This window comes from Mytilus trossulus, chromosome 2 (assembly GCF_036588685.1).
Source record: "Mytilus trossulus isolate FHL-02 chromosome 2, PNRI_Mtr1.1.1.hap1, whole genome shotgun sequence".
NCBI lineage: Eukaryota > Metazoa > Mollusca > Bivalvia > Mytilida > Mytilidae > Mytilus > Mytilus trossulus.
Genome location: NC_086374.1, coordinates 40,626,009 through 40,647,746, shown reverse-complemented (window position 1 = coordinate 40,647,746; position 21,738 = coordinate 40,626,009). Strand labels below are relative to the sequence as shown.

At 33.1% G+C, this 21,738-nt stretch overlaps 1 protein-coding gene across 1 annotated transcript; it reads right to left on the bottom strand.

Annotated features, from left to right (window-relative positions):
• Positions 1 to 1,737: 1,737 nt before the first annotated feature.
• On the bottom strand, positions 1,738 to 19,907 carry LOC134707230 (large ribosomal subunit protein uL18-like). The gene is made up of 8 exons (XM_063566825.1): positions 19,786 to 19,907; positions 8,340 to 8,409; positions 7,724 to 7,839; positions 7,197 to 7,331; positions 6,166 to 6,368; positions 3,573 to 3,744; positions 2,862 to 2,950; positions 1,738 to 1,866 (listed from the first exon to the last, which is right to left on the bottom strand). Exons 1-8 carry the CDS (start codon positions 19,786 to 19,788, stop codon positions 1,773 to 1,775), a joined length of 882 nt encoding a protein of 293 aa, XP_063422895.1. The 5' UTR covers positions 19,789 to 19,907; the 3' UTR covers positions 1,738 to 1,772.
• Positions 19,908 to 21,738: the final 1,831 nt, after the last annotated feature.

Genomic DNA, 21,738 nt, shown 5'->3' with positions numbered 1-21,738 from the left:
TGAGCAATGAACCGTGAAAATGAGGTCGAGGTCAAATAAAACCTGCGCAACTGACATATGGATCATAAAATTATTCCATACACCAAATATAGTTGACCTATGGCATAAAGTATTAAGATAAAAAGACCAAAACTCAAAACTTAACTTTGATCACAACCATGAAAATGAGGTCAAGGTCAGATGACATCTGCCCGCTAGACATGAACACCTTACAATCATTCCATACAACAAATATAGTAGACCTATTGCATAGTGTATGAAAAAAAAAGACCAAAACTCAAAAACTTAACTATAACCACTGAACCATGAAAATGAGGTCAAGGTCAGATGACACCTGCCAGTTGGACATGTACACCCTAAAGTCCTTCCATACACTGAATATACTAGTCCTAATGCTTATAGTATCTGAGATATAAAACTTAACTTGTTCACTGATCCATGAAATGAGGTTGAGGTCAAGTGAAAACTGTCTAACAGGCATGAAGACTGGCAAGGTAAGCACATATCAAATATAATTATCCTATTACTTATAATAAGAGAGAATTCAACATTACAAAAAATCTGATTTTTTTTTCCAAGTGGTCACTGAACCATGAAAATGAGGTCAAGGACATTGGACTGACAGAAACTTCGTAACATGAGGCATCTATATACAAAGTATGAAGCTTCCATGTCTTCTACCTTCTAAAATATGACGCTTTTAAAAAGTAAGCGAACACCGCCACCGCCTATGTCGAGCTTTCTGCAACAAAAGTTGCAGGCTCTACAATAAACCATGAAAACTAAACATTGACCTTTGAACCATGAAAATGGGGTCAAGGTCAGATGAACCATGCCAGGCAGACATATACAGCTAACAATTCTTTCATACAATAAATATAGTTGAGGTATTGCTTATAGTTTAAGAAAAACAGACTAAAACACAAACAAAAAAAACAAAAACTCCCAAAATCAATCTGAACCTGCCTTTTGTGGTCATAAACCTTGTGTAAAAATTTCATAGATTTCTGTTGACTTAAACTAAAGTTTTAGTACGAAAACCAAGAAAATGCTTATTTGGGCCCTTTTTGGCCCCTAATTCCTCAAATGTTGGGACCAAAATTTCCAAAATCAATCCCAACCTTTCTTTTGTGGTCATAATCCTTGTATTTAAATTTCATAGATTTCTATTCACTTTTACTAGTTAGAGTGCAAAAAACTAAAAGTATTTCGGACAACGCCAACATGATAGCAATATACGACCAAAAAATTTTAATTTTTGCGGTCAAATAAAATCTGATTGCTCTCTGTGGGAGGCATAAAAAAATTTGTACAATTAAGTCAAGTCATTCACTCGAAAATAAACTATGCATGTGTACAAGCATTGCTTCCCCAGACTATAACTGTTTAGTTTACTTCAAACTAATGCACTGCCGACTGGTGGACCAAAGTGAACATATTTGTTTACTGCAACTGATTGTTTGTTTTCAACACCACTCTCTTCTATATTGGAGGTCTGTTTTATTATTAGAAAAAGCTGGAGTTCCTTAAAAAATAAAATGCAACCTACACCAGGAAAACTGGCAATCCCAGAAAATCCAGATCTAGAGTCTGATGCAACTGCCACAAAAACAAGAAGGGATTGAGTTCACTATCTCAGTGTTGACAAGCTAGTGATTTCTGTAGGTGAACTACTTACATCACTCCACCACCTTTTTGTCAGTAGTTGAACAAATTTATAAAATAAGTGAAACTAAATTAGGCAGGACAGATTGTTTTATTTAGCACAGTCTTTATTCATCCTCTTGTATTTTCTTTAAGAATGCCGCCTTTTTCTGCTTAACTCTGTCTTTCCTCTGTAGGCTTGCCATCTTTGATCGATTCCATCTGAAATAATATAATAATAATGTATTATTTCAACAATATTTGGAGAAAGGGGAAATAGTAAATGAAATTTGTATGCTTCTGGTTTGGCTTTCAGCTCTTGTTCAAATCATTCATTTTATAAATTCAAACTTTATTCTCCTCTCAGTGTCATATTTCCATTATACCAGATTCATCATAGTTGAAAACAAACCCAATGGTTATTGAGGAATAGATTTCTTTCTGCACTCAATTTGTGTTAGTAGTGTTGTGGTGATAATGAGGTAATTCTCAATAAATAGTATGTTGCTATAAACTAGCTTGTCATTTGGATGATTTGAGTAAACTATTGTATGTATTGCTATTGGCCATGTTAGTTTTACCTCTTCTTTGGAACCTCTTTAGATGTTAGTAGTGTTTGTGTTGTGATGATTTTTGACAAGATAATTTTCAATGCAAGTCTGTGTGTTGCTATAAACCAGCTTGTCATTAAAACAATGGTTAGAGTTAAGTACTGTGTTAACTTATTGGACATGTTAGGACTTACTTCTTGTTTGGAACCTCATAAGGTGTTTGTGATGTAATGATATTTGACAAGATAATTCTCAATGAAAGTCTTGTGTGTTGCTATAAACCAGCTTGTCTTTAAAACAATGGTTAGAGTTAAGTACTGTGTGTATTCTTATTGGCCATGTTAGGACTTCCCTCATCTTTGGAACCTCTTTAGGTGTTTGTGTTGTAATGATATTTGACAAGATAATTCTCAATGAAAGTCTGTGTGTTGCTATAAACCAGCTTGTCTTTAAAACAATGGTTAGAGTTAAGTACTGTGTGTATTCTTATTGGCCATGTTAGGACTTCCCTCATCTTTGGAACCTCTTTAGGTGTTTGTGTTGTAATGATATTTGACAAGATAATTCTCAATGAAAGTCTTGTTGTGTTGCTATAAACCAGCTTGTCATTAACAATGGTTAGAGTTAAGTACTGTGTGTATTCTAATTGGACATGTTAGGACTTACCTCTTCTTTGGAACCTCTTTAGATACTTTAGCTTTAGCCTCAGGATTGGATCTTATTGCAGCATGACCTTTCTTGTACATAGCCTCTATCTGTTATAAAACATATTTATATTTAAGAAGAGAACCAATACAAGTTTTTTCTGTTTAATTACAAAGCTTTATGTGTCCATTCATTACCTAGAAAATCAAAGATCAATACAAATCATAGTCTCAACAAAGAAGAGAAGAGATTTTTTTTTTTTTTTTAGTCCTCCTTACATTATAGAACAAGAATGTGTCCATAGTATATGTATGTCCCAACACAGTTTCATTTTATAAATAAAATTGGGGTCAAAACTAGGAAGATTATATCATACGGAACATGTGTATTAAATTTCAAGCTGATTCAACTTAACTTCATCAAAAACCAAAAACTTTAACCATAAGCTGGACAGATGGACTGCAAACGAAAACAGACATAAAAAATACCAAAAAGAGAAATGTTAAGCCAATACATTCATTGCATGATGGCATTATTACAGCATCCATGAAATTCACAATTGTACGAGGGTTTATTATTTGTACTAATTTTACTTTCACAAATAATATGAAATAGTATTAAGGCCCCAAAAAAATATAATTGATTCTGGACAGTCTACAAGCCTTTTTAAAATTCATTTTAAAAGTGTATGCACATCCAATTGATGAAGATATATCCCACATGCCTACTTACTGTATCTGGTTTGACGCCATTCTTGATGAATTGAGAGAACTGCCTCTTGTAGGCATCATCATCTTCTTCCTCTAATTGTTTCATGTAGTCTGAAACATGCTTTCCAAAGATATGGTCTTTATGGACATCAGCCTTGAATTCACTTCCATCAAATCCAGGGAATCTCTTGTTGCTTGAATTAAAATAAATACCATACAGGGTTTCAAATGAGATAAGGTTGCATGTGTTAACTTTAAAAATTAGTATAGAAGAGTAGGAGTGCAGTTCAAATTTAAACAACAGATTGTTTGTCCATTTGATGTTCACAAAGATTGCTCAATAAATGTGTTAAATTTTGTTAGGTTTTGTAGTCCAGTACCACTGTATGACTGTCCACACCAATTCATATATTTTGATACCATTTTTTTTTTTATTTCAATAAAAACTACATTTTCCTCTTATTCATTTGGTTTTTTTTTAATATATATCTTCTAGATTAAGGAGTCTGTATCTTTTTACATTTGATTGAAAAATCTTTTCTATTCATACTAGATTTTTTAATTGCAATTCTTATTTTTAGACTGATTTTTTTTCCTTTAGTACCTTTTTTTTTTTACAGGTCTTTAAATAAAAATAATTGGAAGAATTTTGTGGCAATACCAATATAAATACTGTTACATCATATCTGCCATGATAATCATAAGATTTCCACGGAAAAGGAAAGATGTAATTTATTTAGCTCTGTTTTAGTCCAAGATATCTACACTAAACAGCTTGGGTGGAGTAGAGCATATAAAAGACTGCAACAGTTGTAATCAGTAATGAAAAAACATTGAGATTGGCAAGGGATGAAGTAAGCAGTTAGAAGTCCAAACAGATACTACAATTGAGAGATTGTGGCAAATATTAATAAATTTTTCTTTCAATATTCCATCTCTCACACAAAAAGGAAGACAGATGAAAAATTTGCATTTTTGAATCTAAACATTGGTAAGGTTATCCCCCAGAACCCTGTGCAGTGATATTGTTAGCCTCAAATTACCGCTGATATTCGGCCTTTTCCCCTAGAGAAAATTCCCAATTACAAAAAAAAATGGCTTGAAATTCTTCCCAATTAGTTGTACATTTTCCCAAACAGTGATTGCATTTGTAGTAATGCTGTGTAAATTTCGTATTTATGTTATTATTTTGATATGATTAAAGCGCTTTTGAGATCAAGGACTCTGATTCTGATCATTGGGGTGCTTGTAAAATGATTTGTGTAAAACATGTGTATGTACGGTACTACCATCATTCTAATCGTTTCTTCCCCCCCATTAATGTTCTTTTCCGGTTATAGTTTTATCGTTTCTTTCCCTGCCCTCAAATGTTCCTTTCCGGTTAAGAATGTCTTACAATTCAAAATATTACGTCAAAAAACTCAGTAAAAAAGACGGCAAAGGTTTACAGAAGATCGGAGATGTGTTCAAAAAAATTAATAAAGTTAATAAAGTCACTGATGAATCATCTGAAATAAAATCGGAAGTTGCTAAAGCTATTGAATTTGCTCATTCAACCATCATTTAAATGACAATGACTTGAATGAGCTTGTTGATATGTTCAAGGGGTTGAAGGACCGGAAAATGGATCTTTGAACATTAAAAATTAAAATAATGAACTGTCTTTGTCCAAGTTTCATAACAAACAATGAAAATTTACAAATTATGAATGTAAAAATTAACACAAATGATGTGATGCCCCAACTTGCACATCACTTAAAGTTAGAAAGGGACACTACAGAAGAATGGTAAAAGTGAGGCTACCCAAATTATACTTGATCTGAGTTTCTTGGTAATCAGTATTGGAAAAAGAAGAAATTCCATTTCATGACCCAATTTGGAATCTAACTTGAATTTGAATTTAAGTTGAATTAAGTTACAAGGCAGTACCTCTCACTCTGATATCTTTACTTATCGGTCGTCCCACTGTCTATATCACTCTGTTCAGCTCTTAATATTATTCCGTATCATGTCTTTGTGACGTCAAATACATTGACCCGGCCTTAATAACTTTAACCTGGACATATCAGCGACGTCATAATGTTTGAACCGACGTTAATAACTTTGACCCGAACTTATCAAGTCATCTTTTGTGTGCTGATGAAACAAAAAAAACACTTCTGGAACACGCAAATATAGCTCGATAAATCGATTATCAGATTATCTGCATAATGATATTGTAAAATATCAGCTGCTTGACATTATATGAAGGCTCTTTGATCTCGTTCGCTACGCTCACTCGACAAACTTCATATTATGTCTCGCAGCCAATATTTCAGATATCAACATGCAGATAACCTGATAATCGGTACACATCAGGGTATCTAAAGATAATTTGTGCCAAACAGATGTATTTTTAAATCATTTGCAGTGTTCTCCCCAGAAATTTTAGATAGCATCACATTTGGCAGTACAGCGACACTAAAACGGCCTGGGGAGAACACAGCTTTGCTTTTGTTACTAAAGGCATTGATATCAATCTAGGTATAAACTGTTGACACAGATAAACTCATTTGTTTAACATGTCAACTTTAAAATGGAGACCTTTAAAAATGACTTGAGAGATTAGAATCTACCTGTGAGGGATGTCAAGACCACCATCAACAGCTCCCTTCATGGCTCCAAACACTCGGGCTCCAGTTGTGGTTCTGAAGAGACCAACATCTAAGTAACATCTAAATGCACCTGGCTGGCCATCAACATCTTCATTGCTGAACTCGTCACCATCGATTTTTGTTTGACCTTGATAGATTTCATCCAGCTTCAGTTGTTTCAAAAGCTAAAAGAAACAAAACAATCTTTAACATATAATCAGAAAAGAATCATTTATATTTACATGATAATGTATCACTTATCTACTCCAAATTGGTCATTTACTGGCAACAGTGTGAGGGTGTTTTGATTAAAAGCAAATGAGGATATTTTGTAGAATACTTCCCACTTGGGCAAGAGGGGTCAGAGAAGAAAACCAAATTATTTCATAATGAAGAGGGCAGGGAACAAAAAAAATATTTGGTTATAAAAATACTTGCATGTTTAAATCCTATGGTCTTCATAGTAACTATCCAAATGCCAGTAATGTTATTTGCCAAAATCGGCAAATTATTTAAACTTTTTACTGTAAATCGAAGTGTTGCCCATTTTTCTAGGATCTAATTGCTTGTTTTCTTGTTTCCAAATTGTAGCAGAATCACTTAGTGGAAAAAAAGTTAAGTCACAGCATAAGAGCAAAAATTTCTTTTTGGTTATTTTAGTGCTGAATCAACTTAATAAAAGAAGACTTAAAAAGGGACACAATCTAGATAACTCACTACCGAAATTTAGACTCTGTCACAAGTTTTAAGTTCTTAGCATTGTGTAGGAGTTCGTAAATATTGAATGAGGAAAACTTATATTTTTTTAAATGAGAAGTGGACAATAATATATATACACATATACCTCTACCATTCATACACAATAAGATAATACAACATATACTAATACTTGATTTCCCCCCCTCAATGATATAGCTTTTAAGAGACTCTTGCATTTGGATCTTATCATTTGGGGTGTATTCACTGCATAAAATGTTGTCATGAAGACCAACATGAGATTAAATTCTACCTACTCTTCTGGCCAGCAAGAGTCCTGTACAATATGCTGCTGCATAGTTAGTCAACCCAACCTTGACGCCATATCGGGGGAGCTCATGAGAATAAGCTGCACATATAATGTAATCTCCCTCAATTCTTGCGTACGCTATCTGAAAAATAACAAGGACAAATGGTTATGATAACCTCTACTTAAAATACCTGACAATATTTGCCACAATGGAACTTCCTCCATATTGAGAAAGGATAAAAAAAATAGTTTACAAATGTTCACTTTTTATTCTAAATTACAAAGTGTCACAAAAAAGATAAGAAAACATTTGGACAATACAAAAAAAGATAGTGCAAGTTATACAAAACATTAAAATTCAATGAAAGAATTACATAAAGAGGATCATTTATTTTTCTGCACAATTGAGATATGCCAAAGCTCAATATAACCACATATCAATTTTTGTTTACCTATCACATGTGGTTCCCCTCACAAACCTGAAACTATCAGCTGAAAATTAGACATAAATCTCCATAACTAATTCCTTCTTACCTGACAGATGATATCCTTGTTGGTAAATCGAACAATCATTCTGTACTTTGGAGTGTTGTATTTGTTTTTTTCTTGAATGATAAGGCGTTTCCTGGCATAGTAATCTGTCCTACCCTCTAAAAAGACAAACAGAGAGTTATTATATAAATACCAACATAATATATACATATATAGGATGTCTATGCATTATACTACAAATTCTAGGGAGACACAATTTCTCCTAAGTGCAGATGAGGAAGCGATGGAATAAAAAGACTTTTTGGTGAAGCCCTCAGTTTGTATCTGATTGAATTTAACAAACAAAAATCCAGAATTTATAGAAACTTACTAATTGATGACTTCACCAGAACTGAAACTAAACGTATCCAGCATAGAAGCATATTCAAATCAAACAATTGCAATTTTTATTTTTAATATTTAAGTCCAGGGAACATGCCTTATTTATGAAATCAAATTTGAACAGCTGACATCAGAAACATGTAAATCTTTTTGAGCAAAAAAAATAAAGGAAAGAGAAAGTTTTAAGCCAGAGGTCATAACGTTACAACTGTAGATCTCAGATAGACAAATCTGTTAACTTTCACTATCAAACCTTTCTTCTAGCTGTTAATCTTACCTTGTCTCCTCCTATACTTTACTTGAAACCTTTTAAAGTATGCCTTATTCTTCACTACTTTCACAAACCCCTATAATCACAAAATAATAAAAATTCAATTCTACATATTTTTCTTTTGATATCTTTTCAATATTGCTATTGTAAGGTCATTCATTATTCTAAAAATACAATTGCTATGGTAACTAATTTAATATTTATGACAGAATTTCTATTTCAAATTCAAATACTTTATTGGACAATTTTTTTTTTTAATTTAACACCAGAAAACTGGAGTTCACCCCACTTTTCACAACTCGAGCACAACCTGTTACAGTAAAACAAACAGGAAGGCATGGAACCATAGATTTTGACCTAAAAAGGTTAGCAAGGACTGGCTAGTGGATTTTTAAAGGTATCTTTTAATATACACTAAGAAAAACTAACTCAAACCCTTAGTTTTAGTTAAACTGCTGAAGCATTTTTAGTTAAATGTCTAAAAACTGGAAAATACCCCCTTTTTAATGAATAAAACCCCAAAACTCAGAATGTTAAATCTGTAAAAAATTGAAAGGGAGCCTACATCAATAAATATAAACAAATCAGCAAAATGTCATGAGAACTACTGAAAGCATTTAGAGTTTTTGTCCCCAAACTGGATAATCCCCTTTTTTTTTAATTAATAAAACCCTACAACTTGGAGCCGTAAAATCTTAAAATTTAAAAAAACAAAAGAGTTCTCACATCAATAGATATATATAAACAATTCCACCAAGGTTCATGCAATTTTGAATTTTGTTAAAGAGTATTAAAGTTAATGTCCGACATAGTGATGGCTGGACAGACGGACAACAGTATACTATATGTCCTGTACACTCTAACACACAGCCTCAAGTTTGTCGCTCAGCTCGAGCGTTGTTTCATGTAGTATAATGTTTCTCAATTAGGGGATTTGACATACAACATTGACAGCTTCAATTATCTTTATCATTTAAATTACATGATAAGCCAAATAGTATGAAAACATAGTTTCTGGTCATACACATTTATGTATACATGAGTCAGATGTAAACAATTAGATACATATATATAGAAACAGGAAATGGAAGATGTAAAAATGAAGAAAAGAAAAAAGAAAAAAAAACATTTATATTTGTGAGTATTCTGATTGAAAATTATTTATATCAATACATAAGCATTGTTCTATTTTGATGATTTTTTTAATATATATACAAATGTACATCTGTATACCTTGAACATTACATGTTTCCATTGCCTATTGATCAGTGAAAATGAAAAAAATAAATAATGCAATAATACTTGTACATGTGAAAGAGGGACGAACGATACCAGATGGACAGTCAAACTCATAAATCGAAAATAAACTGACAACGCCTGTAAACCTATTTTTTTCTGGTGGGTAAAGATATGAATAAGATGAGATTTTCCACAAAGACAAGATTGAAGAACGATATTAACATGTTTTAATAATTAAAGCACTACCAAAACAATAAAAACATGTAGAGGTATTAATTAGATCTAGAATGAGGGAGATTTTTATTCTAGATATTTGATTTATATATAAACAGGGAAAATACTTGTTGATTATTAGTTTTGTTAAAATACTTCATTCAACAGTAAACCCCTCCCCCTTTTTTAAACCTAGTATGATTAAAAAAGAACTTTTGAAAACATACTAACAAATGTTACGCTATAAAACATATACAATATCCAAATACTCAGGTATGCCATACAAATATTAACTGTTACTGCTTGAATACGTAATATACATCAATCATACCTATTATTACATTGTAATATTCTCCGCTGTGATTGCAATAAAAAAACAATATATCAGAATCCAAATGATGTAGATGTCACCAACTATAGATTGGAATGGGGTATCCGTCAATGATACTAGTAATAAATCAGTACATGCACAGCAGAATTCACATAATAAAAGGAACAGCGATTGTATTGCTGTTCTTTATCTCAAAGTCCCAGTGAGGACTTCAACAGGGAACTGAAATAAAACTCTTACCAAAGCATCTTCAGAAAAATGGTATCAGTAAATTCAATTCAATCATAATGTACAAATTTAAAACCTGCTTCGACTTAATCCAATTTAATTTTTAAGATTATATATATCGGCAATTTTTAGGTAACACAAATACATAGAGACAAAGATGTTTGAAAATGTGCCTTTGTTAAAATGTTTTCCGTGCATACAGTTTGAAGATGACAGCAACAAATGGATAAGGTTTCAAGCCATTGTAGATTTTCTAAGGAAGCATCATCTTGAAACTGATTCCATCAAAGAAATTAAAAGGCACAACTTGTTACGGGAAATGAAATCGTATAAAAACAGCATAAGAGAGACTGACAGTGAAATATATGTAAATCTAAGTACCTTCATTCGCTATATCTTTCATCACTCTGACCAGCTAAAAATATGCTTACACATAGTTCATCAAATAGAAGCAGCTATGCATTCTAGACCAAAAAAGCAACAGCATTCAATACAAGTTTACAGTGTTGAGGAACTGTATAAAAATATAGCAACCAAACAATTCAGACTTCCTGCAATTGACAACATCTTAAAAAAGGACCAGAGTATAGATAATTACTGTACACCCTGTTTATTTCAAAACTATAAAGGTCAATTTACAGACAACGAATGGCAGAAAATATGCTTTTTTGAATATCATTTCTCTAAATCAAACCAGGAAGCTGAATTTAAAGATTATGATCAACAATTGGACCTTAAATGGCAGTTTCTTAAGCAAGTTGATAATGTAGCTGTTGTGGCAAAGTCCATCAAAAAGTCATCAAACAATATCATCAAATATCGCAATGAAAGAAAACATATTGCAGAAACAGATGAAAAAATACTTTTATATGCCAGTAAAATTCATATCGCAGCTAGAATAGAAAACGAACTTTGCACTGCAGCTTCTGAAGATGTAGAGAATGTTCTTCTTTTTGATTGTGTTTCATCATGCACGCATCGAATGAAAATTCATATATTTGCAGAAGTTAAATCAGAAAGACTTTTCCAAATGGCAGATGTAATAAGTACATTTAAATTTCATCTAATGAACAGACATAATCTACTCATGCACTCTATTGTTTTCTTGAGGCCAAATACTTTAACACCGATCTCAGAAGGCACTGATATGTCCAGATTTGAAATCAGAGACCTGTATATGTTGAACAAACTTGATGAAAATATTATAACAGAACATATTCTCGAAGATGATCAAGAAGTTGAAAGTGCAGAGGAAGAAGGAAAATGTGACAGATGCTTTCAGAACCAAATGATTAAACCACTACATTGGAAATCATTCAATATTATACAAGAATGGACAATGGATGTACCTTTAGATGTTCAAATTTTGCTTGAAACATTTTTAAATCAGAACAGTCTTAATCGTTCAAACGAACTAGAGACTCTTATAACATCAAAGCTAAAGAAGCTCTATGGCATATATGATACATTATTAAATGTTTTCAACAGAAACTACTGTGGTATTCTTCAAGAGCTCAATACCCAAGAACTGTCTATGAACTATCAATCTATTGGCACTGCATTTTCTATTGCTTCAAGTTCTGGTGCCACTCTCAGCTTAAATGCAGCAGAAAAGAGAATTAAAGAGAAAGCGTCTTTGGAGATGTGTTATTTCAATACTTACGTGAGAAGATACCAGTTAGAATACAACACTGTGGCCGGCTACGTTACAAATAATGTAAGTCTACGCCAATGCCTGTTGGTTTTAATGATGGATAACTTAGTCAGACTTAAATACCATACAGATCCAAATCCTGGTGAATCTCGCTCCATGCAAATATGTACATTACCAATTACTCTACGTGGTGTTCCAAAAGACCATATAGATGTTCAACAGACATGGCATACTGATCATCAATGTGACCAGTCTGATGATTGCAAATGTAGGCAAGAAACTAATCTCCACAAAGAAGATGTGCATACTAGTCTTTTATCCTTATCGACAGAAGAAGAAACATGTATGAATCAGTTTCGATCAATGATGACTTGGGGATTAGATGATCTGTGGAGAAATATTATGAATGGTATGTTATCTATAGGGCTTTTACACAGGCGATTTTCTTAAAAAGACTAATTGTTCATCGAATATAAATTAAAAAAAGAATATGTGGGATGATTGCCAGTCTGATAACTTCTTTTATGCAGATTATCTTTGCATATTTAAAACAATATCTAATAACATAAATGGCTTCTTCTAGAAAATATATGTACTTTAATGAAATTTATTAAATATTGAGATGGATTGTAATAAATATCATATATAAACACAGGAACAATTATTATTAAAAAAAAGTACTGATTGTTAAGTGGAAGGAAAAATATCAGTTATTTTGTTTAATCCTTATTTGGCATATTACCAAACTATCTTTTGTTATTATCAGAAAACAAGCACCTATTAGTCTGTGGTCAAGAGGACTCAACACAAAATTCAGATATAGCTCTTGAAGACTCATTTGCTACACTTGACATTGAGGATCATATGGATGATAATATTGGAAGAAAGGTATACTGTGTTAATCATTATGTATTTGTTCCTTTGATCATTAATCAAAACTACCTCACATTTTTCAAGCTTACAAACAAAATGTGGAATATGGATACACACAAATGTACAAATAAGACTTACAGTAATAGTATACCTACAGTCTGTTACACACAAACGACAGCAACCTTTCATTGCAAAGATTCCAAAGGTGATTGGGTTTCTTGTTTAAACACAGATTCAAAATCAACCGATATTGGATAACACTTTTAACAAAAGAATGAATATACAGTCACATTTCAGGTGATAGAACTACACAGACGGTTAATTTGAAAGGGACTCTCACAAGATTCATTCACAGATGAGTTATGATAAATAATACTTCATTTGGGATCTTTTAAGTTTGGCTCAACCAAATGTCATGAAACTTCATGCTCATTCCAACAAAACACAGATTAAATCGAAAGGTGCATGAGTTTTGTTACTTCTACTGTGTTTTAAGTAATGATCCTTTATAATGTTATATGCAGGTGGGGCATCATTTGTGTCCCATGAAAAATTATCCATTATTTCATTTAAATATTTACCTATTTATTTCAGTCTCCCGATGAAATTGAAGAAGACATTGAGATGGAACTCTCTGGCGAGGAAAGTGACAACACTATTGATTTAGACTATGAAGAGCCTGAATCAAACTCATCAGATTATGACAAAGAAGAAAACTTGGAAGACATTCTGAACGAGCTTGAGTTATCAAACATTCCAGATGAAGACTACGAAGATTTGGAACAGTTTTTCACCCCACTGGACGATTCAGTTGATTTGACACCAATCCAAGAAAACTCAGACTTAGACTTGCAGATACAAGAACAACACATTACAGAACTCACAGATGACCAATTATTGAATGAAATTGCAGCCATTAGCACCAATGTAATGGCAACTGATTTTGATCAAAATTCAACAAATAACAATTCATTGATTACAGATAAACCTGATATATCCTATGACAGAATTGCAGGTAGCTTTGGATTTAAAAAATACAACCCACCTACATTACTTACAAGACATCCACCTCCTGCCACAGGAAGAGATGATGATATAGTAAAACTTAAGGAAGTATTGGATGACATACTAATTAAAACTGATAAAGTCGGCACTAATGCAGCCAAGTCGTACAGGATTCTTTTTGGTGCTGATAATAAAATTGGAGCTAATTTGCTTAAGCTAATGTCAATGTCTTCCAAATACAAAATTTTTATTCCTGAGTATCCTATTCTACATCTTAAGAAGTCTAAAATAAACAATATTTGTAGTGGTTATAAGCATGCTGGAATAATTCAAATATTGAAATACATGCGTGATGAAGAATACAATGAGTGGAAGAAACTAATATCTGCAGATCACATTGAAAAGGCATCAAGATACATAAGAAGGCTTTCAATCGCTCTGAGAATTTCATTTCAAGTAAAGTTTATCCAGACATTACAACAAGACCAGAGAAAAGAAGTACTGAGTGACCTTCAACAAGAAACAAACAACTGGAAGAATTGGGAATTGCTGTACAAAGATTTTCTTGCTGAAAGCAAAAGAGTAAATGCTACTTTCCTGCTTCATTATGAAATGATGGAACATTGTGAAGAAGTGAGTGCTCTTTCTCTTGCAGAACGCATTGGTGGTCATCAGGGATATAATCTGATGCTGGCATCAGTCAAGCTTTCATTACCGTTTGCATTTTTGAATGGTGCATCCTCATATGCTGCATATACAACACAGCTACTATATGAACATTGTAAGTGTGGCGTGTTCTATCAAAACATGAAAGAATCTTTATTTACAGCACCTCACAAAGACAGTACATTGAACTTTGGATTGGACACCCAGAGAGAAATGGACCACCGTGACGCCTTAAAGGCTTTTCGTTCAGGAGCAACAATGTCCTCTGTTATGCCTAGAATGTCACTCATTGACTCTTTGAATGAGGCACATGATCACAGTTCAAAAAACAAGAGATTACAGAAACAGGGAGAAGCATTGAATGACAATACTCTTGGGATGGCTATGAATGACAAAGATTTCAATTACATTATAAGCATTTCCAGTTTGATATTGCGCCAGGGTGGTTTGTCAACAAAGAAGGACGATAGAATTTTAAATGTTTATTCTCACCCAACAGTTGTCTTGCCAGAAGCGATATTAGATGCTAACACAAAGGATGTTGGCCAATATCTAATATGGAAATATATAAGCACTCAGGGATTATTTAACCTTTCAAAAGACGACTGCCCTGATGTAGAAAAAATTGATGGACCTAAAGAAATTATTAGAAAACTTAAAACATCTAAAGGTACAACAATTCAACGAGTAGGAAAAAAACTGAAAGATGTTACAAAGAAGGAAAGGGACACAAAAGAGATCCAAAGAAAGAAACTTGTAGCAAAACAGACAAAATTGGCAGATCAAAAAAGTTCAGAAATGAATGCATGTCAAGCCATATTAAAGCCTGATTGTTCTAAACCAAAAGTTCAAAAATCTACAGGTATCCAGAAAGCACTGCTTCACTTGTTAAAAGAAGCAATTGAAAAACTGGACGAAGTTGATGGGAATGAAGGCATGAATATGGACAAGTATTTCTTATTTGGACAAAAGACCTTACCAGCGTATATTGTGACCTTGATATCCCATGTGACGGTTGAATTTGCTGGTGTCAAGTTCAAAACTCGGGCACACGATGGAAAACATTATTTAAAGTTTGTTGAAGATTCAATTATAAATAAAACAATCAGCCTGATGCCAAAAGTAAAACAAATGGTAATATGTGAAGAAAAGTATAGCTTTACACCAGACCACTTTAAAGCAGCAACAAGAACACAACGGCAAGTCAACAAGCCGTTGTTTCCTATTACACATTTAAAGACCAATGAAGAAATCTTAAGTTCCACCACCTTTGACAAAACATCGCTTGTCACAACAATGGAAGGTAAAAGCCTAATAAGTACTTTCATAGCTAGAAACATCGAGCAACTTAAATTCAAACGTGATATTATAATTGATATTGACAGTGAATACATAATGGAACATGAAACAGACTGTCCTTTAGGGGTACAATGCCTTTGCGAAAAATACACAACCCCAATTAGATACAAATTCAATCACTCACCATTATCCCGGAACAAAATTGAGAAACTCCCATGCATAAAACAACGCAAAGGAGAAGCAGAAATGGCGCAGGTGGATTGGCTGGTAGAATATGTATCAGACATGGAAGAAGGAACAGCATGTGCCAGTATAGTAACATCAGGAGACATTGATGCTGTTACCATACACATGTTTGCATTGTGCCATTTATGGCCTAGAAACGATGACAACACTTACAAGCATCCAGTATATATTATCTTACAAAAACCAGGAAGCACTATGGATGTTTATAATGTTACTGCTATTTTGCAACTATTAGAAAGGAGGTGGAATGATAGATATATTGGGATAAAAATTGCAATATTTCTATGTTTAGGGGGTAATGATTTTTTACCAAAATTTTATAACATAAGTCATTTAAATGTAGTCAGTACTATAGTTGCTACAGATCATATCTTTCAAAATTTAGTCAGAGCAGAGGAAAATGAAATGGATCAACAAACATTTTTGAATGTCACTTTCAGTCAAGAATCATATAGAGAACTGATTAAGTTGTTATATTGTCCAAAGACCCTTGATTCAACAATGCTGTCATTTGAGGAAATCAGACAACTAACTGTGAAAGCTCCTACTGCTAAGATCAGTGATCCACCTAGAAACTATGCATTGTGGATGCCAGCAGCATCAGTTCTCAATAAATTATCTTTGAATATTAATTGTCTAATCAAATATTATATATCTGCTGGACAACACACAGCTTTCTTGCCAAATTTTCTTCAAGACGGATGTCTTTTGAAATTATCATCGGGAGAAATTGAGTACAATCTAGGCAGTGAAGCATCAGTTGATAGTGAAAGTGAAATTTTGATTTACCCACCAAAAGAACTGGCCTCTAAATTGAAAAACTGTCAGTTAAAAAGAAAGAAACAGATTAACAAAACTAGAGGCTCTCAAGAGCCTGTATCGCTCACCTGATTCTACTTGGGTTTTTGAAATCATATAAAAAAATATAAAATTTGGCTAAAAGTGACAACACAACCTCATTTATAAGAAAAGGAACATGTTTAATTTCATTCAAAAGTCCCCCACTGGCGGCCATCTTGGATGACGGATCGGCTACAAAGTAACAACACTTGGTCAGCACCTCATAAGGAACATTCATGCCATGTTTGGTTTTATTCCATTCAGTGGTTCTCTAAAAGAAGTCATTTGTATGCATTTCCCATAGGGTCCCATGTTAAACTAAGTTCCCTGCTGGCGGCCATCTTGGATGATGGATCAGCTACAAAGTAACAACACTTGGTCAGCACCTCATAAGGAACATTCATGCAATGTTTGGTTTTATTCCATTCAGTGGTTCTCTAAAAGAAGTCATTTGTATGCATTTCCTTATAGGGTCCTATGTTAAACTAAGTCCCCCGCTGGCGGCAATCTTGGATAATGGATCGGCTACAAAGTAACAACACTTGGTCAGCACCACATTAGGAACATTCATGCCATGTTTGATTTCATTCCATTCAGTGGTTCTCTAAAAGAAGTCATTTGTATGCATTTCCCATAGGGTCCTATGTTAAACTAAGTCCCCGGCTGGCGGCCATCTTGGATGATGGATCGGCAACAAAGTAACAACACTTGGTCAGCACCTCATAAGGAACATTCATGCCATGTTTGGTTTCATTCCATTCAATGGTTCTCTAAAAGAAGTCATTTGTATGCATTTCCCATAGTGTCCTATGTTAAACTAAGTCCCCCGCTGGCGGCCATCTTGGATGATGGATCGGCTACAAAGTAACAACACTTGGTCAGCACCTCATAAGGAACATTCATGCCATGTTTGGTTCCATTCCATTCAGTGGTTCTCTAGAAGAAGTTCAAAATGTAAATTGTTAACGACGACGACGACGGACGACGGACGCCAAGTGGTGAGAAAAGCTCACTTGGCCCTTCGGGCCAGGTGAGCTAAAAAGCGGTATGAAAAGGAGACCAGAGGACACTCCACAAAAAGGAGCTAGGAAAAAAATTCAACAAACTTCTACACCAAAGAAGTAATTATAAAGAATAGTCAAGGACTAATATTACATTCAGAAATATGATTAGTTGTGTTTTAGTTGACTAAAGTATCTATAATTTGTCTACATTTTTAAATACAATTTACTCTGCTTTTATTAATGAATTTGTTGTTTGGTTTTATAGAAAAAAATTGGATGAACATTATTCTCTTTCACACCAATGACAATGTCATTATGCTTCATTTGTAAATCTGACAAGAGGTGGCATTAAAACCTTCATTTTATTTACAAAAGAAATTAATATTTTCAAATAAAAGAAAATACTACTGAATCAAAACTATTTAGATAGATATAATGTAAAGAGACAAAATTGAAGGGAAATTGTGCTTTATTTCAAGAAAAACAATCGTCTGAATTTGCAACATGTAGGGTTCATTCTTGCAAACTCTGTAAAATAAATTGAGAATGGAAATATGTACATTGAACCTTGTGAATTAAGTTTTGTACTTTATTAAAAAAAGATGATTCTCCCATTTTATGTATATATAGTAAATTCAGTATGTTTTATCATTTTCATATTCTTTGTGATCAGGTATCACTTTCAATGAAAGATAATTTGAATGTCATGAAGTGTGTGTGTACACATGTTTGCATTCTTTCACTATCAAATGTCAGAAGGTGCTTAATTATAAATGACAGATTTTATTAGCTTGGCAAGAAATAAAAACAAATCCAGTAGTTCATTACTGATAACAAAATTTTAGTTGTAACGGGCTGTGTGTTAGAGTGTGTAAAGGGATGTGAAAAAAATCATGACAACTACTGAGGTACTGGTCCAAATAATTATGACAACTTGAAAGGCAATTTTATTTTTTTTGGAGACGTCTCCTAATAAGATAGTTCCGGGACTGTCTGTCATGTGACTTTCATCGTGTGACAAAATTAGGCATAATCATTTCTGACACATGTTGAGCAAACAGGTGAAAAAGTTTAAACTGCATAAAATATTTGGAAAATTGAAATCTAATAAGATGGTCACAACCCTCATTTGTAATGGAATCAAGATTACGAACTTCGGGAACATTGAGTATTCCTTTACTACCTTACAGAATGACAATAATGAAAATGCTGGAAACTTGCATATTGAGCATGGATACAGGCCGGCCTTTTAATTAGAAAATGACATGTGCAATATTGGCAATCTTTTTCAGTCAAAGACATGATTCTAGAAGTGATGTATAGCCTATCAAAATTATTTGGACTACTGAGGTTACCCCTCTTTACCGTTGAAGCCTGTATCAGATAAATAAAATGCAAGTTGACTAGTTTTTCTCAAATTTGGCAATTATTCATGGGTTGTTAACAAACACTTTCACATTATTGTTTAGTATACGATTTTCTGCACTTATTATATTTGTGAGAGTGTCATCTTGGACTTGGTATCCCCCTTTTATCGTGTCGACTTAGTATCCCCCTTTTCAACGGTATCGATTCAAAAGAGTTTTGGAATGTATTGAAAAATATCTAAGCATATCGGACAAATCTATAAAGAAACTGGAACTGGACCATTATCATTTTTTATTGTTTTTGTAACTGCTTCACAACATAAACATGTTTAACGTACACGTGCATTTTGTATAGTGTAGGCGAACGTTCGTTTAGAATCTGCAAATATCATAAGATTTTACTATCATCGGGTTGATGTGCGCCTAAAAAATGAAATAACGGACGTTTAATTTGTAATATGTGATACTGCCATGTTTCAATTCTCACCATTTTTAGGGATATCTAGGATTTATTTTCCTAGTTTCCAGATAGCTTCGGTTTTAGGGCTTTCTACAGCCGGAAAAGGAAGTTCGTAAGGGTTTTACTAAAAACCTGAACGCGGACCGACCTGAATAGACGCAATAACGGACGTATTTTTCAATGAATCTTCAAATATTCGTAACGAACGTGAATAAAATAATTAAAACTTCTGAATTAATCGCACAACATACGCTTAGCTTTTTCTTTTTTTTTTTTTTTTATCTTGAATTACTTTTTTTTATATTTTCAACTATTATCTTTTAAAAAAAAGACGTTTGGTCACTGCGGAAACTATAGCAGTTTTTCTCAAATAGTATTTTGAACAGGACATATTGTTTTTAGCACCTAAGACTCGGAATATTGTTATCCTCTTAAGAATAAAAAAAAAATGACTAGATTGCCGATTTCAGTGTATACGTGCAGTTTGTATTAGTATGAAGATGACCGTTATTTAACCGTCACTCACTTTTAGTTTAAACAATATTTCATTTCAAAAAGTGCACAAAATATAATTATACAATATGAAATACAGGGATTCGGAAACAAGAAAAACTTATATAAATCCGTCTCCTTAACCGTCACACACTTTTGCATCTTGCCATCGTTAAATTAATGGGGTTTTATTTAATCAAGGATTTGAATAGTAAGACTACAATACAAATCTTGATTTAATCGGGATTACATGCTATCAATGCTATAAAAGTCGCGTAAAATTTGCCGAAATTTGCATAGATTGTTCATATGAAAATAACCATTTGAGAATCATTTGAGTTATCTCACCGGCTCAAATGGCTAAGTTGGCGATTTTGGATAAGAACAAATAAAGATATTTGGTATTTGATAAATGAATCTCAATAATGCAATAAATCACTTATTTGTCTTTTTTTGCTATCAAAAGTCTAGCCCATTAAATGCAAACTTTCTGTCTCAAAATTAGCAGCTTTAAGCAAAGAACTAGACCACCTGTGAATTGTTCCACAATCCTAGAAGTCAGTTTACAGTTATATATAACCTAGTAAATTGCAGGATGACTGTTTTAATTTTGAAACTATGCTGTCATTGTTAAACAAGTATGTAGCAATTATTTTGAATTATAGTTGTGAAGTTTGGAGAAATCACAAATGTGATGATATAGAACAAGTTCAAATGAAATTCTAAAAACGTATATTGAACAAGTAATTTATTTCATTTATTTGTAAATACCGCATATCTGCTCATTGTTTGAATATAGAAACTGGTAGATTTTACAATATTGAGAGACATCTAAGGCTTTGTAATATGTGTGATAAACAAGTAATTGAAGATGAATATCATTTTATTTTAGTACATGTATGTGAAAAGTATGACGATATTCGATATTCGATATATCAAACCATATTATTGGAGAAAACCATCGAATTTTAAACTTATACAACTGTTATCTGTTCATATTTGTCTTTAATTTTAAACTCATTTTAAACTCATACAATTGCTATCTGTTCATATTTGTCAGATGAAGGACGCCTCCGGGTATGGGAATTTCTCGCTGCATTGGAGACCTGTTGGTGACCTTCTGCTGTTGTCTGCTCTATGGTCGGGTTGTTGTCTCTTTGACATACTCCCCACTTCCAATCTCAATTTTATTTTATAATTGTAAAGAAACTAAATAACCGAATTAAGAAATTTAATGGGTCTATCAATACCACGCAATGTCAATTTTTAAAGACCCAAATATTGCAAAACACTTGTCCTACCTCAATGACAAATATGTTGTTGTACCCGCAGATAAAGTCCCAAACAATATCGCTTTTGTGTGTAAATATCATTACTTAAACTGCTTGATAAATGCATTAGGTATTGACAATTCAGTTGGAAACTCAACATATACGCTCACAACACTTACCACAGAGGAAATCCTATACTAATCATAGGGTCTATTCT